The sequence below is a fragment of the Eutrigla gurnardus genome, assembly GCF_963514095.1.
Source record: "Eutrigla gurnardus genome assembly, chromosome: 10".
Lineage (NCBI taxonomy): Eukaryota > Metazoa > Chordata > Actinopteri > Perciformes > Triglidae > Eutrigla > Eutrigla gurnardus.
In genome coordinates this window covers 7,360,473-7,378,075 of record NC_139924.1, presented here as the reverse complement: position 1 = coordinate 7,378,075, position 17,603 = coordinate 7,360,473, and the positions used below count along the sequence as shown (strand labels likewise).

Here is a 17,603-nt window from a genome sequence, read left to right as displayed (position 1 = left end):
ACAGACAGACAGACAGACAGACAGCTAGATGGACGGACACACACAGATGGACAGACAGATGGACGGACAGACAGACGGACAGACAGACATACAGACAGACAGACAGGCAGTCAGACAGACAGATGCACAGAAAGACAGACGGACAGACAGACAGACAGATGGATGGATGGACGGACACACACAGATGGACAGACAGACAGACGGACAGACAGACAGACAGACAGACAGGCAGTCAGACAGACAGACGCACAGACAGACAGACAGACAGACAGACAGACAGACAGACAGATGGATGGATGGATGGATGGACGGACACACACAGATGGACAGACAGACAGGCAGTCAGACAGACAGACGCACAGACAGACAGACAGACAGACAGACAGACAGATGGATGGATGTATGGACACACACAGACAGACGGCTGCACTGACAGACACACAGACAGACACACAGACGGACGGCCACAGTCCCCCATGCTCTGTTTAGTATGGGTGACTTCGTGGGTTGGTATTACTGTAGGACTCTAGCAGATCGCTGGCATGGTCCAACATGCTTCTTATATCTGTGCTGCAGTCCATCCCTGTCGTGTAAATATACGCACCCAGGCCCATGGCGCCAGTGAGCATTGCTCCCTTCAGTACTACTTTAGCAAAGGGACGCCAGAAACTTCTGGTTGGAACCTCAGCAGCTGCAGCATTCAGGAGGCTCTCGTCTGTCTGCTCCTCAGGTGTCGTCTCCAGGAGGCTCTCGTCTGTCTCCTCCTCGGGTGTCGTCTCCAGGAGGCTCTCGTCTGTCTCCTCCTCGGGTGTCGTCTCCAGGAGGCTCTCGTCTGTCTCCTCCTCGGGTGTCGTCTCCAGGAGGCTCTCGTCTGTCTCCTCCTCAGGTGTCATCTCCAGGAGGCTCTCGTCTGTCTCCTCCTCGGGTGTCATCTCCAGGAGGCTCTCGTCTGTCTCCTCCTCGGGTGTCATCTCCAGGAGGCTCTCGTCTGTCTCCTCCTCAGGTGAGTCCGGATTTCCCGCCAAAATCCTACATTCCTCTTGGAAATTAAGAACGCCAGCAATTTTCTCCTCCTCCTGCCTTGTCAGCTGGTCTTTAAGATCACAGATGAATTGTTGCGATTCCCTTCTTAGGTTGTACAGTTCCTGTATCTCTTCCTTCTTATCAGCAATTTCCCTGGCTTGTTGAGTAATTATTTCATCATTTTTACAGAGAAGCTCCTCATCTATCTCAATTCCGTATCGAAGCTCTCGTAAACCAGACTTCAGCTTTTGATTCTCTTCCTTCTGTTTTGCCGTCAGAGACTTGAGTCGAGCCAGCTCCTCACTGTTGCTTTCATCCTTCTCTCTCAGAGAGATTTCGTTTTCCTTTTGTAGTCTGATTTGACAATGAAGATAATCCTCTTTTATCAACAGATCTTCAATCTCTTCTTGTTTCTCCTTTGTCAGAGATTCAAGGTGGGCCACCACCGCAGTCAGGCTTTGGTTCTCTTCTGTAAAGGTTTTCTCATTTTCCTGCAGATCACAAACTTCTGCCTGCAGATTAGAATTCTCTGCCTGTTTGGTTTCTATCTGAGATTGAAGCAGGGCTAGTTCTTCAGTAATGATCTTGTGTTTGGTGTTCAAAGAGTTCTCAGTTTCCTCGTAATCCATTACTGTTGATGTGAGGTTACTTATCTTTGCCTCCGTTGCCTGATTGAGGTGATCAAGTTGGTATTCGAGTTGCTTCACCTTTTCATCTTTGTCTTGCTGAGACACCTCTACAAGATGCTCAAGGTCATGAACATCTGTCTTCAGCTTGTCATTCTCTACCTTCTGTTTGGCCGTCAGAGACTTGAGTCGAGCCAGCTCCTCACTGTTGCTTTCATCCTTCTTTCTCAGAGAGATTTCATTTTCCTTTTGTAGTCTGATTTGACAATGAAGATAATCCATTTTAATCAACAGATCTTCAATCCATTCATGTTTCTCCTTTATCAGAGATTCAAGGAGGGCCACCACCGCAGTCAGGCTTTGGTTCTCTTCTGTAAAGGTTTTCTCATTTTCCTGCAGATTATGAACTTCTGCTTGAAGATTAGAATTCTCTGCCTGTTTGGTTTCTATCTGAGATTGAAGCAGGGCTAGTTCTTCAGTCATGATCTTGTGTTTCAGGTTCAAAGAGTTCTCAGTTTCCTTGTAATCCATTACTGTTGTTGTGAGGTTACTTATCTTTGCCTGCGTTGCCTGATTCAGGTGATCAAGTTGGTATTCGAGTTGCTTCACCTTTTCATCTTTGTCTTGCTGAGCCACCTCTACAAGATGCTCAAGGTCATGCACATCTGACTTCAGCTTGTCATTCTCTACCTTCTGTTTGGCCGTCAGAGACTTGATTCGAGCCAGCTCCTCACTGTTCCTCTCATTCTGCTCTCTCAGAGAGATTTCGTTTTCCTTTTGTAGTCTGATTTGACAATGAAGATTGTCCTCTTTTATCAACAGATCCTCAATCTCTTCTTGTTTCTCCTTTGTCAGAGATTCAAGGTGGGCCAACTTGACCCTTGTGATTTTGTCATTTTCCTGCAGATTATGAACTTCTACCTGCAGATTAGAATTCTCTGCCTGTTTGGTTTCTATCTGAGATTGAAGCAGGGCTAGTTCTTCAGTCATGATCTTGTGTTTCAGGTTCAAAGAGTTCTCAGTTTCCTTGTAATCCATTACTGTTGTTGTGAGGTTACTTATCTTTGCCTGCGTTGCCTGATTCAGGTGATCAAGTTGGTATTCGAGTTGCTTCACCTTTTCATCTTTGTCTTGCTGAGACACCTCTACAAGATGCTCAAGGTCATGAACATCTGTCTTCAGCTTGTCATTCTCTTCCTTCTGTTTGGCCGTCAGAGACTTGAGTCGAGCCAGCTCCTCACTGTTGCTCTCATCCTTCTCTCTCAGAGAGATTTCGTTTTCCCTTTTTTCTCTGATTTGACAATGAAGATAATCCTCTTTTATCAACAGATCTTCAATCTCTTCTTGTTTCTCCTTTGTCAGAGATTCAAGGTGGGCCAACTTGACCCTTGTGATTTTGTCATTTTCCTGCAGATTATGAACTTCTGCCTGCAGATTAGAATTCTCTGCCTGTTTGGTTTCTATCTGAGATTGAAGCAGGGCTAGTTCTTCAGTAATGATCTTGTGTTTTGCGTTCAAAGAGTTCTCAGTTTCCTCGTAATCCATTACTGTTGACGTGAGGTTACTTATCTTTGCCTGCGTTGCCTGATTGAGGTGATCAAGTTGGTATTCGAGTTGCTTCACCTTTTCATCTTTGTCTTGCTGAGACACCTCTACAAGATGCTCAAGGTCATGAACATCTGTCTTCAGCTTGTCATTCTCTTCCTTCTGTTTGGCCGTCAGAGACTTGAGTCGAGCCAGCTCCTCACTGTTCCTCTCATTCTGCTCTCTCAGAGAGATTTCGTTTTCCTTTTGTAGTCTGATTTGACAATGAAGATTATCCTCTTTTATCAACAGATCCTCAATCTCTTCTTGTTTCTCCTTTGTCAGAGATTCAAGGTGGGCCAACTTGACCCTTGTGATTTTGTCATTTTCCTGCAGATTATGAACTTCTACCTGCAGATTAGAATTCTCTGCCTGTTTGGTTTCTATCTGAGATTGAAGCAGGGCTAGTTCTTCAGTAATGATCTTGTGTTTCAGGTTCAAAGAGTTCTCAGTTTCCTTGTAATCCATTACTGTTGACGTGAGGTTACTTATCTTTGCCTCCGTTGCCTGATTCAGGTGATCAAGTTGGTATTCGAGTTGCTTCACCTTTTCATCTTTGTCTTGCTGAGCCCCCTCTACAAGATGCTCAAGGTCATGAACATCTGACTTCAGCTTGTCATTCTCTACCTTCTGTTTGGCCGTCAGAGACTTGAGTCGAGCCAGCTCCTCACTGTTCCTCTCATTCTGCTCTCTCAGAGAGATTTCGTTTTCCCTTTTTTCTCTGATTTGACAATGAAGATAATCCTCTTTAATCAACAGATCTTCAATCCATTCTTGTTTCTCCTTCGTCAGAGATTCAAGGTGGGCCACCACCACAGTCAGGCTTTGGTTCTCTTCCGTAAAGGTTTTCTCATTTTCCTGCAGATTATGAACTTCTACCTGCAAATTAGAATTCTCTGCCTGTTTGGTTTCTATCTGAGATTGAAGCAGGGCTAGTTCTTCAGTCATGATCTTGTGTTTCAGGTTCAAAGAGTTCTCAGTTTCCTCGTAATCCATTACTGTTGTTGTGAGGTTACTTATCTTTGCCTGCGTTGCCTGATTCAGGTGATCAAATTGGTATTCGAGTTGCTTCACCTTTTCATCTTTGTCTTGCTGAGCCACCTCTACAAGATGCTCAAGGTCATGAACATCTGACTTCAGCTTGTCATTCTCTTCCTTCTGTTTGGCCGTCAGAGACTTGAGTCGAGCCAGCTCCTCACTGTTGCTCTCATCCTTCTCTCTCAGAGAGATTTCATTTTCACTCTTTTGTCTAAGGTAGCAATGAAGATAATCCTCTTTAATCAACAGATCTTCAATCTCTTCTTGTTTCTCCTTTGTCAGAGATTCAAGGTGGGCCACCACCGCAGTCAGGCTTTGGTTCTCTTCCGTAAAGGTTTTCTCATTTTCCCGCAGATTACCATTCTCTGCCTGAGTTTTGTCCATCTGAGATTGAAGCCGGGCCATCTCGTCAGTCATGATCTTACCCTGCTCCTTTAGAAGATTCTCTCTTTGCTGATAGTCCAGCACTGTTGACATGAGATCATCTATCTCTGTCTGCTTTGTCTCATCCAGCTGTTGAAGTTGGTGTTTGAATTGCTTCTCTTGCTCATATTCACTTTTTTCAGCCTTCTCTACAAGATGGTTAAGGTCATGCACATTTGTCTTTAGGTTGTTAATATACATTTGGTTTGAATCCGTCATGCATAGAATTGAGGTAAGTTCACCCCTAATATGTTCATTAGTCTCACTCAAGACCACATTTGCCTCCTTCACTGCTTTTAATTCAAATTGAAGGGAACTTGTTAAGGATCGGAGGGCATTCAGCTCCTCTGACACGTGGATGCGATGAGTTTCGTCCATGTCTAGACAGTAAGTACTCACTGAACGATGGAGGGACAACGGCTTTATAGATTCTTGGTGCGCTTTGATCTTTAACATTGTGATGTCATTCGTGACGCCTTTCATGTCTCAATGAAAGGAAGCAAGACGATGACACGTCATGAAATTCTAAATTCGATTAGACGTCATTACGTTCTATGCGCTATGGGACGTTTTATGTTATTGTTTTAAAGACTACTATTTAAATGTATGTAGTGTACTAGTTCGTCCGGCAAACCCCTTTTTCTGTCCCTGACGATGTTTTATATGAGAGATACAGATTCTCATCGGAGGGAAAGACTTTTCTTTGTCAGCGTACAGCCTACTTACCACTTTGAATTATGTTTTTATATTTATTTGATTTGCTCCCAAGTCCGTTTTACACCGCCGGGATTGCAGCTGAAAGAATGAGGCTAATATTGTCATAAACCACGTTATAAGAATACATCCAAGCAACAAATTCATTATTTTAAAGTTATGTGTTCGGCCTTTTATTGCGGAAGGACATCATACGAGTTAAAGGGACGAGAGAAAGTGACGACATGATTTAAAAGACAGCTGCAGGGCGGATTCGAACCTAGGTCTGCCGCAGGGAGTCTTGGTTCTAATGGTGGTAACGCTACCACTACGCTATCAGTGAAGATAATGCTGTCACTCAATCAGTCAGATCTACTAGTACCCTTGTGATGGGGCAGTCATATTATATCAGGCTACTGCTAATACTATTAATACGACTTCCGCATTCACACAGTCGGCGGGTTTTTGCCAGCTGTCCTTCCTGCATGTTACAGATGAAACTGTTGTTTTTTGCCTGTATTATATGTTTAACTTCTTCGTATTTCTGTAAGATTATGGTTCGCTCCTCGTACGTGAAATACGCCGCTCCGCTGCCGTAGACTGATACATGTTTGTGATTGGTCAAATGCTGCAAACGCCGCCTCTCTCATGTGCACGCGCTCATAGCTGGGCAGGTAAACCCTGGGTTGAGTTAACGAGTTGATAACCAGCTTCGTGTGACCGCTTATCTCCGATTGCCTTTGTTAGGGTTACTTAAGCCGGATCTCTGAAAGATACCCTGGGTATGTTGAACTCGCTTCGTAGTACAGGCCCCTGATCTATGCAAACATCACTCTTCTATTTTGCTCATGTGAAATGTAAAAGATCCTATTGTATTGTGAAGATTTCTGTGGATCCATTTGAGTTGAACTCTTTTGATATGTAATGCTTCAAAAACAACGGATCAAACGGATGACAAAAAGCCCAAGATGATGTCCTCAAATGTCTTGTTTTGTCCCCAACAGAGGAGTTGCAGCTCAGGTTGCATCACTCAAACCACAGAGAGAGAAAACACTGAAAGAAAATCACAGAAAAAAGCAAGAGCAACATGGTCAGAGGTCAACAGGCTTAAACTTTTTTCCAATCAATGTCTCTCTCTCTCTCTCTCTCTCTCTCTCTCTCTCTCTCTCTCTCTCTCTCTCTCTCTCTCTCTCTCTCTCTGTTTATTTGCTGGACAAGAAAGACATTTGCTAATACGGTTAAAGTACACAAGGCCCGGGGTGACTGACACATGTTTCCAATGATTGTGAGCACACTGTCCGTCATTCACTCTGTCCTCACATAACGGAGGCAACATGAGGCTGTGGGCCGCCCTGCTGCTCGCTCTGCTCACTCACACTTTTGCTGCAGAAGGCAAGTAGACCATTAAAAATCACTTTTAATGTGCAGGGAAGTATTGAGAGTAGTGAGCAAATAGATTTGTGCCGCTGCCGCTGGTTTGTGCTTTTAGTATTACCATGTTTCAGTAAGAGCTGATTATGGGCCTACTCTGTGTCGAATGATCCTTGCTCGTAAGACTTAAGAAGTTGAATCCCTCACAAGCCAGATTCCCCTGGAGGGTGATATGCTGTGTGTGGTTGTTTTGACAGCCAAATGTCTGAGGCAAACAGATCCCAGGCCGTTATATTAGCAGACCAGTCCCGGGTAGGTTCTGCAGAACCACAACCTAAAGAGATATGAGCTGGGGCCCTCACCTCAGATCCAGTCTTTTAACATCCTGGGTCATCCGTGTTCCATCTCCTTCAACTATGACCCAGTCAGCATGCGCTGGCACTGTTATCTTTACTCAGGCAACCTGGACAAAGCATCAGCATGTCTACCTGGATGGTATTTGAAGTTTTCTTTAACATTTCCTCTTCAGAGTCCTGTATGAGTCGCTGTGAGGATGGCTTTGACTCGAAGAAGAAGTGCCAGTGTGACTCGATGTGCAAGTACTACCGGAGCTGCTGCTCTGACTTTGAGGTCATCTGTGGCATGATGAGTAAGAAACTTCTCTGTTCATTTGTCTCGGATACAGTGACGTGATTCAGATTCAGGTCACTGACATTACTTTTCTCCCTCAGCCCGCGGAGACACATTTGTGTTTGCAGAAGACGACGATGAGTTGTTTGGAGGTACCACTCCATCGACTCGACATTCAGCACACAACCAGCCTTTCACCACCATCGACCCTCAGCCGGAGCCAACACCGCGGCCCATCTCAGACTTCAGTCACGGACAGCAGCGATATCCAGAAACAACACTAGAAATGACCAAACCATCTCCGTCGATGGAGACCATCCTTCTGAAAACTCCCGTTACACAGAAAACACCCATTTCACAGACAGTCCCACCTACACACATGGTCCCTGAGACGACCACCGTTCCCGTGACAACGGCTGCCACCACTGAAGCCCCAGACCCAGACGCGGTGGTCTGCAGTGGGAGGCCTTTTGACTCCTTCATGCAGCTAAAGAATGGTTCCATATATGCCTTCAGAGGTGAGCGATCCCCTCATATTCAAATGTAATCTGACATTTCAGTAAAAGTACATCATCTGTGTGCTGGAGGGGAGCATACACACTTCTGTGTTTCTTTTTCTAGGGGACTATTTTTTTGAACTGGACCAGAAGTCAGTGCTTCCTGGTTATCCAAAGCTCATTAAGGATGTTTGGGGCATCAGCGGGCCGATTGATGCTGCCTTCACACGCGTCAACTGTCAAGGGAAGACGTACATCTTCAAGGTGGGGACAAAGGGAATAGTTTAGTATTAATAAAACATGTATATCAGACCCCTGTTGTAAAAAGATTTTAATTTGAAACACCTTCATCAGGGATACAAGTACTGGAGGTTTGATAACGGTGTGCTGGACGATGACTATCCTCGAAATATCAGCGTGGGATTTGAAAAAATCCCTGATCACGTGGATGCAGCGTTTGCTCTGCCTGCTCCTGGTCACAATGGGAAAGAGAAGGTCTATTTTTTCAAAGGTGCAGCCAGACATTCACCCAAAATATATGCAGATAATGTGGAAAATACTTTGTTTAAGTTTACTTAACATATTTGTATTCATGTTGCTGGTTTCTCCAGGGGACCAGTATCACATGTACGAGTTTTTGCACCAGCCGTCCCACGAGGAGTGCGTCACCATGTCGGAGAGGTCTCCGTCCACACTGTTCAGGCGCTACACGGACCTTTACTACAACAACTATGAACGTTTCATGAGCGAGCTCTTCTCTGGATGTGAGTTTGTGGCGTCGCAGGGCGTTTGTACTTGTTTGGCAGTGGAAGCAGGTGTTGTGTTGTACACCTTAATGTTTTTCTAACCTTCTTTAGTGCCTCAGCATCACGACAAGCACCACTTCATTGACATGGACTGGAAGGGCCTCAAGTCTCCAGTGGATGCCGTCATGGCCGGCAGAATGTACGTCCCTCCCCGGAGGTCCACGCGACGCCGCAATGACGACTGGCGTGACCAACAGTGGAACCAGCAGTACGGACAGCAGTGGAACCAGCAGTACGGACAGCAGTGGGGTCGTGGGAGGAAAAGACGCTCACCCGGCTGGGAGTCCATGGCTGAGAGGGGGATGAACATGGGCCGGGAATTTGCAGAGCGGGGGATGGAAATGGGTCGGAGACTGGCAGAGAGGAGGATGGAGATGGAGGAGAGGTTCGGACGGGACTGGGACAGGCGGTGGGATCAAGACTGGGACCAGGACAGACGGAGATATGGTAACTACCAGAACAACAGAGGCAACTACGACTCCAGATACGACGGGTCACACTGGGAGTCCATCCAGGGGAGTCAGCCCATACAGACCGTCTACTTCTTTAAAGGAGGTAAGGCAGATTCATCAGCAGTGCAGTTTACTAATGATAGTCATGAAAAACTTAACAACATAGCAACAGAGTCCAGACAGTTCAGGTGTGTTTAGAACGACCATGAGCTGCTCCAGAGCTGGATAATGAACAACTGAGGCGTTTCTGTGTTTTCTAGATAAATACTACAGAGTGAACCTCAGGACCAAGTGGGTTGACTTCGCCACGCCTCCATATCCCAGATCCATTGCCAAGTACTGGCTCGGCTGTTCATCCACCCCTGGGGCAGAGAAGTAGTTGCAAATATTTTAAGCATTATAACATAATAAGGGTTTTTGACAGATTAATAAACTATGTACTCTGTTACTGATTCAATGAGTCATATTTAATTGCATATTCACACCCTGTTACAGTCTGTTCTTACTTGTATTTGCATCTGTGACAAATAAAACCATCGGAAATCAAGACTACTGTGGTATGCGTGCTGTTATTTACTCTGGTCTTCCTCGTACAACCCAATGTTCAAAAGAGAAATACATGTTTCACTGGAGGAAATAAAAACAACGTGGCATTGCGAGGAGAAATGACCAAAATACCACATTGGATATACTGTTTTTTTACTGAATTTATCTTTCATTCTAAAATGTATCTTTTATGTGTTTAATCTACAGTATAAGGGTGCAGATACGTGTACATTTTGTAACAAATAACACCATAATAATGGAAGCCTACTCTGGCCCACTCTTTAAATGGACCACAGAGGCCTTTTTGGAGTGGCGCTCGCTGATGATGTCATTGGCCCCAGCTGTGTCAGGGGAGTTAAAAGCAGCATGCTTTCTTCTGATTGGCTTACATACGAAGGAAGAATGGTTACATTTATACTTCTAGATCATCTGTGTAGTGTCTTTTCTAGAGTTGTAGAGGAAAGGTGTTCACGTTATTTTGTCTACCTACATAATGTCGGCCTACCTGTTCTCTGAGATCAGATTTTGCAGACCGGTAGGTGATCTCCACGGCAGGTGAGCGATGGGCGGGGAGGGAGGTGTCCAGAACAGCCCGGACGTCTAGTCAACACCTGTTGCTTGTAGCAAGGAGTTTGCACCAGTGATGAAGAGGAGAAGAAGCCCTCAGCAGCACAGCTGGTCAGAGCTGCTCATCAGGGATGTCTGTAAACACAGCAGGCCCCCTGCTGGAGGAAGGGAGAAGAAACTCTTTGAGCCAGGATGTCATTGGTTCTAAAAATGTACCATAATGTTCTTAAAACCCATACTAGGCATCATAGTGCCTGTATAATTATTTTTATGAAGGGGTATTAAATAAATGCCACTAGAAGTGGAAGTTAAATGGGAAATAGAATCACAGTGTGGTATTATGACAAACGTCATTATGACGAATAAAACACACACATTGAGAGAAAGGCATCGGTTGTCAATATGTCACACTTTTCTGCAGTTGGAAAAGCTTCTTTAAGGAGCTTGTAACCCAAAAATATCAGAAATTGGGGAAAAATATGAATCGTTGTTAAAAAAAACAAAAAAAACAAAGCCCTCAATCATCTCATTTTGTCCACAACTCAGATATTCCTATCAGAGGAATCAAGGTACCCATGTTCACAGAATCAGAATTTTGACTTTCTCTTCAACATTAGTCCTACTGATCAATGGATTATCAAAATAGTTGCCGATTGACAACTAGTCAATTAATAAATGTAGTCACAAAATCACTGCTCCGTGATCAATTGCAGTACAAATGCAAAAGTAACATGGTCGGGCTCTATCGACTTTGAGATGAAAATGTCACAATTAAACGCTCATAACCTCTGAGAAACAACACATCAGCAGGTCTGATTGAAACTAATTTAATACTCTGCAGTTGCAATGTTACAAGCACAAGGACACTCTTGAATTAGTATGAGTTATTTTTTTACACAGTGCACAAGTAAAGCTTGCATGTTGACATTTATGCAGCAGAAACAAACCTTAGCCTAAATTATACAGAATGAAGATTAGAGAGAAATGTATACGTTGGATTGAAAGATCGAAACATATGTGTGGTATTTTGGTAATTTCTCCTTGCGATGCCAGAGGTTGAATCTTTCCAGTTACATATGACCAATAAGTATAAGGAACAATTGAGAAATAATTGTATTTATTTCCTTCAGTGGTGAACTGTATACATAAAAGTACACAGAGGGATTAAACAAACACAAAGACAGGAGAATGGTCTCTATTGAGCATCTGGTTTGGAACAGAAAGACAAACAACAGCATCATGACATGTGTTCTTGATTACTGATGTTTTATTCGTTATGGATGCAAATACAAGCAAGAACAGACTGTAACAGTGAATATGCAGTATAGTATGTCTCTTTAAATCAATAACACAGTACGTAGTTCTTATGTACTATTATAATAATATATATGTATATGTATGCATATATACAACTACTGCCATCAATGTCCAATATTTGTGTATTTCCTCTTTCAGGTAATATAAATGATCCATTTTGTCCAATGATCATATTAAAAGGGTTAAATATTTGCTTAAAACTACTTCCCTTCCCCAGGGGTGGGTGAACAGCCGAGCCAGTACTTGGCAATGGATCTGGGATATGGAGGCGTGGCGAGGTCAACCCTCTTGGTCTTGAGGTTCACTCTGTAGTATTTATCTAGAAAACACAGAAACACCTCAGTCATCAGTGGATAACAGTACTCACTGACAGGCAGACATACACAAGAACAGCAGGGATTTTAAGCATCTTTGGCATGTGGCCATGTAGACAGCCTTTGAAACTAATTAAAATAAGCCTCCGGTGGCCGGACAGAGTTGAAATAAGTTCCTCTCTGCTCACAAAGGTCTTCTTTCATCAGTCTGTCTGAAGAAGCTGCAGCATGTTCCCGGGTCTACATGGGTCCTTTGACCACCTCACCCTTGAAGGTCAGTGAGACAATGACTATTTTGTTAGTATTCATGTTGATAAATAGTTTTGCATGAGTCTCATTAACCTAAACTGATGAATCTGCCTTACCTCCTCTAAAGAAGTAGACGGTCTGTATGGGCTGACTCCCCTGGATGGACTCCCAGTGTGACCCGTCGTATCTGGAGTCGTAGTTGCCTCTGTCGTTCTGGCGGTAACCATCCCACCGTCTGTCCCAGTCTCGTCCGAGCCTCTTCTCCATCTCCACCCTCCCCTCTGTCAACCTGAGACCCATTTTCATCAGCCCGTCCTGGGGGGGCATCCGGGGAGGGACGTACATTCTGTCAGCCATGACGGCATCCACTGGAGACTGGAGGCCCTTCCAGTCCTTGTTAATGAAGTGGTGCTTGTCGTGATGCTGAGGCACTAAAGAAGTTTACAAAACCATTAACACCTGCTTTCACTGCCAAACAAGTACAAACGACCTGCGACGCCACAAACTCACATCCAGAGAAGAGCTCGCTCATGAAACGTTCATAGTTGTTGTAGTAGAGGTCCGTGTAGCGTCTGAACAGTGTGGACGGAGACCTCTCCGACATGGTGACGCACTCCTCGTGGGACGGCTGGTGCAAAAACTCATACATGTGATACTGGTCCCCTGGAGAAACCAGCAACATGAATACAAATATATTAAGTTAACTTAAACAAAGTATTTTCCACATTATCTGCATATATTTTGGGTGAATGTCTGGCTGCACCTTTGAAAAAATAGACCTTCTCTTTCCCATTGTGACCAGGAGCAGGCAGAGCAAACGCTGCATCCACGTGATCAGGGATTTTGTCAAATCCCACACTGATATCTCGAGGATAGTCATCGTCCAGCACACCGTTATCAAACCTCCAGTACTTGTATCCCTGATGAAGGTGTTTCAAATTAAAATATTTTTACAACAGGGGTCTGATATACATGTTTTATTAACACTGAACTATTCCCTGTGTCCCCACCTTGAAGATGTACGTCTTCCCTTGACAGTTGACGCGTGTGAAGGCAGCATCAATCGGCCCGCTGATGCCCCAAACATCCTTAATGAGCTTTGGATAACCAGGAAGCACTGACTTCTGGTACAGTGCAAAAAAATAGTCCCCTAGAAAAAGAAACACAGAAGTGTGTATGCTCCTCTCCAGCACACAGATGATGTACTTTTACTGAAATGTCAGATTACATTTGAATATGATGGGATCGCTCACCTCTGAAGGCATATATGGAACCATTCTTTAGCTGCATGAAGGAGTCAAAAGGCCTCCCACTGCAGACCACCGCGTCTGGGTCTGGGGCTTCAGTGGTGGCAGCCGTTGTCACGGGAACGGTGGTCGTCTCAGGGACCATGTGTGTAGGTGGGAGTGTTTTCTGAAGGATGGTCTCCATCGACGGAGGTGGTAAATGTAGATTTTCTTTTGGGACTGCAGGTGAGACCAAACAAGCATTTTGAACACGACAGCACTTTGTAATTAACAAACAAAACAATTAGTTAATTCAAGACCATCACCATCAGATGAACCAACTATATAGGAACAAATATGTCCACTTGTTTGGACAGGACACCCAGAGTTGAGGCCTCTGATTGATTAAATGATAAATTAAATGAATGAATACATTGTTAAAATGAACATTTAACATCCATCCATTGTCTACCATTTGTCCTGTATTCAGGGTCGCGGGGGGGCTGGAGCCGATCCCAGCTGTCATTGGGCGAAGGCAGGGTACACCCTGGACAGGACGCCAGTCTATCACAGCAGACATGTAGAGACAAACAACCATTCACACTCACATTCACACCCCATCCTGCATGTCTTTGGACTGTGGGAGGAAGCCAGAGAACCCGGAGAGAACCCACGCTCGAACCCGTGACCCTCTTGCTGTGAGGCGACAGTGCTACCTACTACGCCACCCTGCAGCCCAAACATTTAGCAAGGAACTTAAAAAGTGATTTCTAATGTTGTACTCACCATCTGCAGCAAAAGTGTGAGGGAGCAGAGCGAGCAGCAGGACGGCCCACAGCCTCATGTTGCCTCCGTTGTGTGAGAGGACGAGTGAAGAAGAAGAAGAAGAAGACAGACTGGTGAAGATGAGATCAGTGTAGATGTAATGACAGAGCGTGTGCTCACAATCATTGGAAACAGTCGTCCCATTCACAGCTCAAAGATAACTCAGAGGAATAAAGAAACTAGAAAATATTCACATTTGAGAAGCTGTAAGCAGAGAATTTTGACTTTTTCATGAAACGTTACTCACAAGGGATTAATCAATTATCAAAATAATTGACAATTAATGTAAGCGTTGACAACTAATCAATTCAACGTTTCAGCTCCGTGATAAATAACCTATAAAATAAAAGCAACATGGTCAGAGGTCAACAGGCTGAAACATCTGTTTTCTACCGACTTCTGTCTTTCTGGTCTTCTGTTTATTTTCCGGAGAAGAAAGAGGTTTGCTAACAAGATTAAAGTAAACAAGGGCCGGGATGACTGGCACATGTTTCCAATGATTGTGAACAAACAGTACGTCATTTCTCCTCCTCCTCCTCCTCCTTCTGTCTTCTTCAGTACTGGCTCAGCTGTTCGCCACTGGGCCAGAGAAGTAGTTGCAAATATTTGAAGCATTTTAATGATGATAAGTTCATTTGGACTAAGAACATGTGATGTTAATTAACATCAGCCATCTAATCCTATTCATCCAAACATGGTTCATCATTTTTCAGTGTATTAATTCATTCATCCTATAATCATGTCATTCATTTTTTTTAGTTTAGTGTGTAGTTAATAGATCAATACATATTACTTAATAAATTAAACTTGATGATTTTATTTGTGTGTATGTGAAACAATAAGTCACATGTCAACATGTCAAGAAGTTTTCCAAAATAAATAATAATAATAATAATAATAATAATAATAATAATAATAATAATAATAATAATAATAAATGTTACCCAAGGTCACCTTACATGATAAATTCAATTCAATTCAATTCAATTATATTTATAGTGTCAAATCACAACATCTCAGGACACTTAACACATTGAGCAGGACTAGAATACGCTCAAAATTTCAAGAGTCAACACAACCTTAAAGTCCCAACATCACCCAGGGGCAAGCGTTACAGCGACAGTGGTGAGAAAAAAACGCCTTAATAGGCTTTTAGGCAGAAATCTGGTGCAGCCCAGGCCCTTGGGTTCCAACTGCATTTGGTGTTGGTAGTATAGTAGTAGTAGCATTAACAGTAGTGGTGGCATTAACAGAAGCAATAGTATCAACATTAGTAGTCCATGGCAGCAGGCACAGCCACGCCGAGATGGAGCCATCCAACAATGTCGCTGTAGACCAAAAAGCAGGAGTAGTTGTACTACTACTTTACTTCAAAATCTCAATAATAAATAAACAATAATAATAATAAAATGTCTTTGTAGTGTACTTTTCATTTAATGAATAAAAATTAAGCATAGTACATCACAAAGGGGGTGCAATTTAGCAGTCAAAGGATTTTTTTAAAGTCCCAGTCGGCAACATTTTTTGATCATATTCACTGAAGCCGACACTATGCTCTGATAGAACAACATAAATCATCCGGTAAAATATCAACACAGCCCGGCTCATCCTGTCCACTCAGCACGCAGCAGCCCTGCTCCTTTGTACGTGCACACAGAGAGGCCCTCTTCCCTTGCGTCGTACCACTATCACAGGGGAGAGGCGGAGGGAAGTAGCAACAAGCTTCCAATTCCTTGTTAAAAAACGAAACGAGGAGGTCCAAAAAAGGAAAAAAAAGAAAGATTGCCACGGTGCCCGTGATAAAACCAGTATTCAAACATGATTTCTGTTTGTCCGTCCAGACTGCCAGGATTTTGTATGGAGCTGTCTGCTCAAGAGGCCAGAGGCCCAACCCACCCTGGAGACCCTTCAGCACCACCCATGGCTGATGTAATCCAGATCCATCCACGGATCTGGATCCTCTCAGGACCATGGACACACACACACACACACACACACACACACACATTTTTTTTATTATTTTAATCAAAAAATGCCAGTGCTATTGATTCCATGCATGAAGCCTGTCACCATTTTACGATGGCGTATTAAGGCCACTGTAAGGGGGGGGGGGGGAAATGGAGCCGAGAGAGGTGGGCAATATTCTGAGAAAAAAGTTGCAAATTTGCTAGTTTTAAAGTGTCAATTTTGCTAGTTTATTACGTTGCTAACAACCAGCATTTATGCTAGCTAACTTCCCATGAATGTCGCTTTTATCTTTCTAATTAATCCATCCCAACGTGCGTCAACACTTTGCTAAGGTCCTTAGGGTGATGGCTGTTGATGGTTATTGTTGGTTAATTTTACATGGGCCAAATTGTCATCTTATGGGTATTTGTTGATCGGGTGGTTTGGCTAAGCTAGTGGTTAGCCTTAACCTTTACTAAGTAAACATTTATAATATTTTAATATGTACAAACCTTTGTTGATCCAGCTTTTAAAATGAAGTGGGGTTCTCTTCTGGGTAGAAATTCCCGCTGTTTGTGCAGTGTTTTGGCTTTACAGAAATATGCCAAAACACCTCCATATATGGAATCAGATTTTGCCGCTTACTCAATCTTCTGGCTTGCCATAAACATGCCGTACCATCCCTAATACTTGATCCCGCTCTTTCCCCAGTCTTTTGGTTTACCAGCCATATACCATAACTCAGCCATATATTGTTGGCGCCTCCTTATCTATTATGGACAACCTTAATCATACCACAGTTAACCCAAAAGGCTTTCTTAATGCCAAAAGGAAGCCAAAAATGCCAAATGAATGCCATAATACAGCCAAAACATTTGCTATCTGGGTTGGGTCACCATGAACTCCATCAACGACAACAACATGGCATGGAATTAACTACCAGGTTTTTAATTTCTGAAAGTGATAAAAAAAAGTTTTAACAAAAAGTTGTTAAACTGTAGGCTTCTTGTTCCCTGTAGAATATTTTTGCCTTAAGGAGCCTGAAAAGTGACTGAGCTATACACCAATTACCATTTTTTATTTAGTAGAAAATGTATTCATTTATTATTTTTTTGCTATCAGCTTTTAAAAAGTTATATTATAGAGCAACCATATGTATTATACATGTTTTGAGTTCATGTGGACTTTTGTGTAATGTATTTTTTATATTTTTTTGTTTGCACCTCCCGGCCACCGTAGCTAACTCTACCGTTGCATCAACGCTACTTCCGTGTTTACCCTGCCCTTGCCGTCACGTGAGTTTCACGCGAGAGTATGAAACTTTTTTTGCAAAATTTTTATAAATGCTTATATTATCAGGTCAACACATTTTTAAAAGCTTGTATTGATGGACCTCTCAGGCTGCTGTTGCCCCCTTGTTGTCCCCCTCTTGACTCTTTGAAACAGTAGACGTGAGACTGAGAGGTGGA

At 43.4% G+C, this 17,603-nt stretch overlaps 2 protein-coding genes across 2 annotated transcripts; one reads left to right on the top strand and one right to left on the bottom strand.

The window, feature by feature from the left end:
* Positions 1-6,640: 6,640 nt before the first annotated feature.
* LOC311019784 (vitronectin-like) lies at positions 6,641-9,546 on the top strand. The gene is made up of 8 exons (XM_084019356.1): positions 6,641-6,779; positions 7,288-7,407; positions 7,490-7,906; positions 8,010-8,149; positions 8,240-8,396; positions 8,497-8,649; positions 8,743-9,246; positions 9,404-9,546. The coding sequence occupies exons 1-8, from the start codon at positions 6,722-6,724 to the stop codon at positions 9,520-9,522; spliced, it is 1,668 nt and encodes a 555-aa protein (XP_083875482.1). The 5' UTR covers positions 6,641-6,721; the 3' UTR covers positions 9,523-9,546.
* Positions 9,547-11,520: 1,974 nt separating this feature from the next.
* Positions 11,521-14,221, bottom strand: LOC311019858 (vitronectin-like). The gene is made up of 7 exons (XM_084019470.1): positions 14,149-14,221; positions 13,390-13,602; positions 13,147-13,286; positions 12,900-13,056; positions 12,647-12,799; positions 12,253-12,567; positions 11,521-11,892 (listed from the first exon to the last, which is right to left on the bottom strand). Exons 1-7 carry the CDS (start codon positions 14,204-14,206, stop codon positions 11,774-11,776), a joined length of 1,155 nt encoding a protein of 384 aa, XP_083875596.1. The 5' UTR covers positions 14,207-14,221; the 3' UTR covers positions 11,521-11,773.
* Between the last annotated feature and the right edge of the window lie 3,382 nt (positions 14,222-17,603).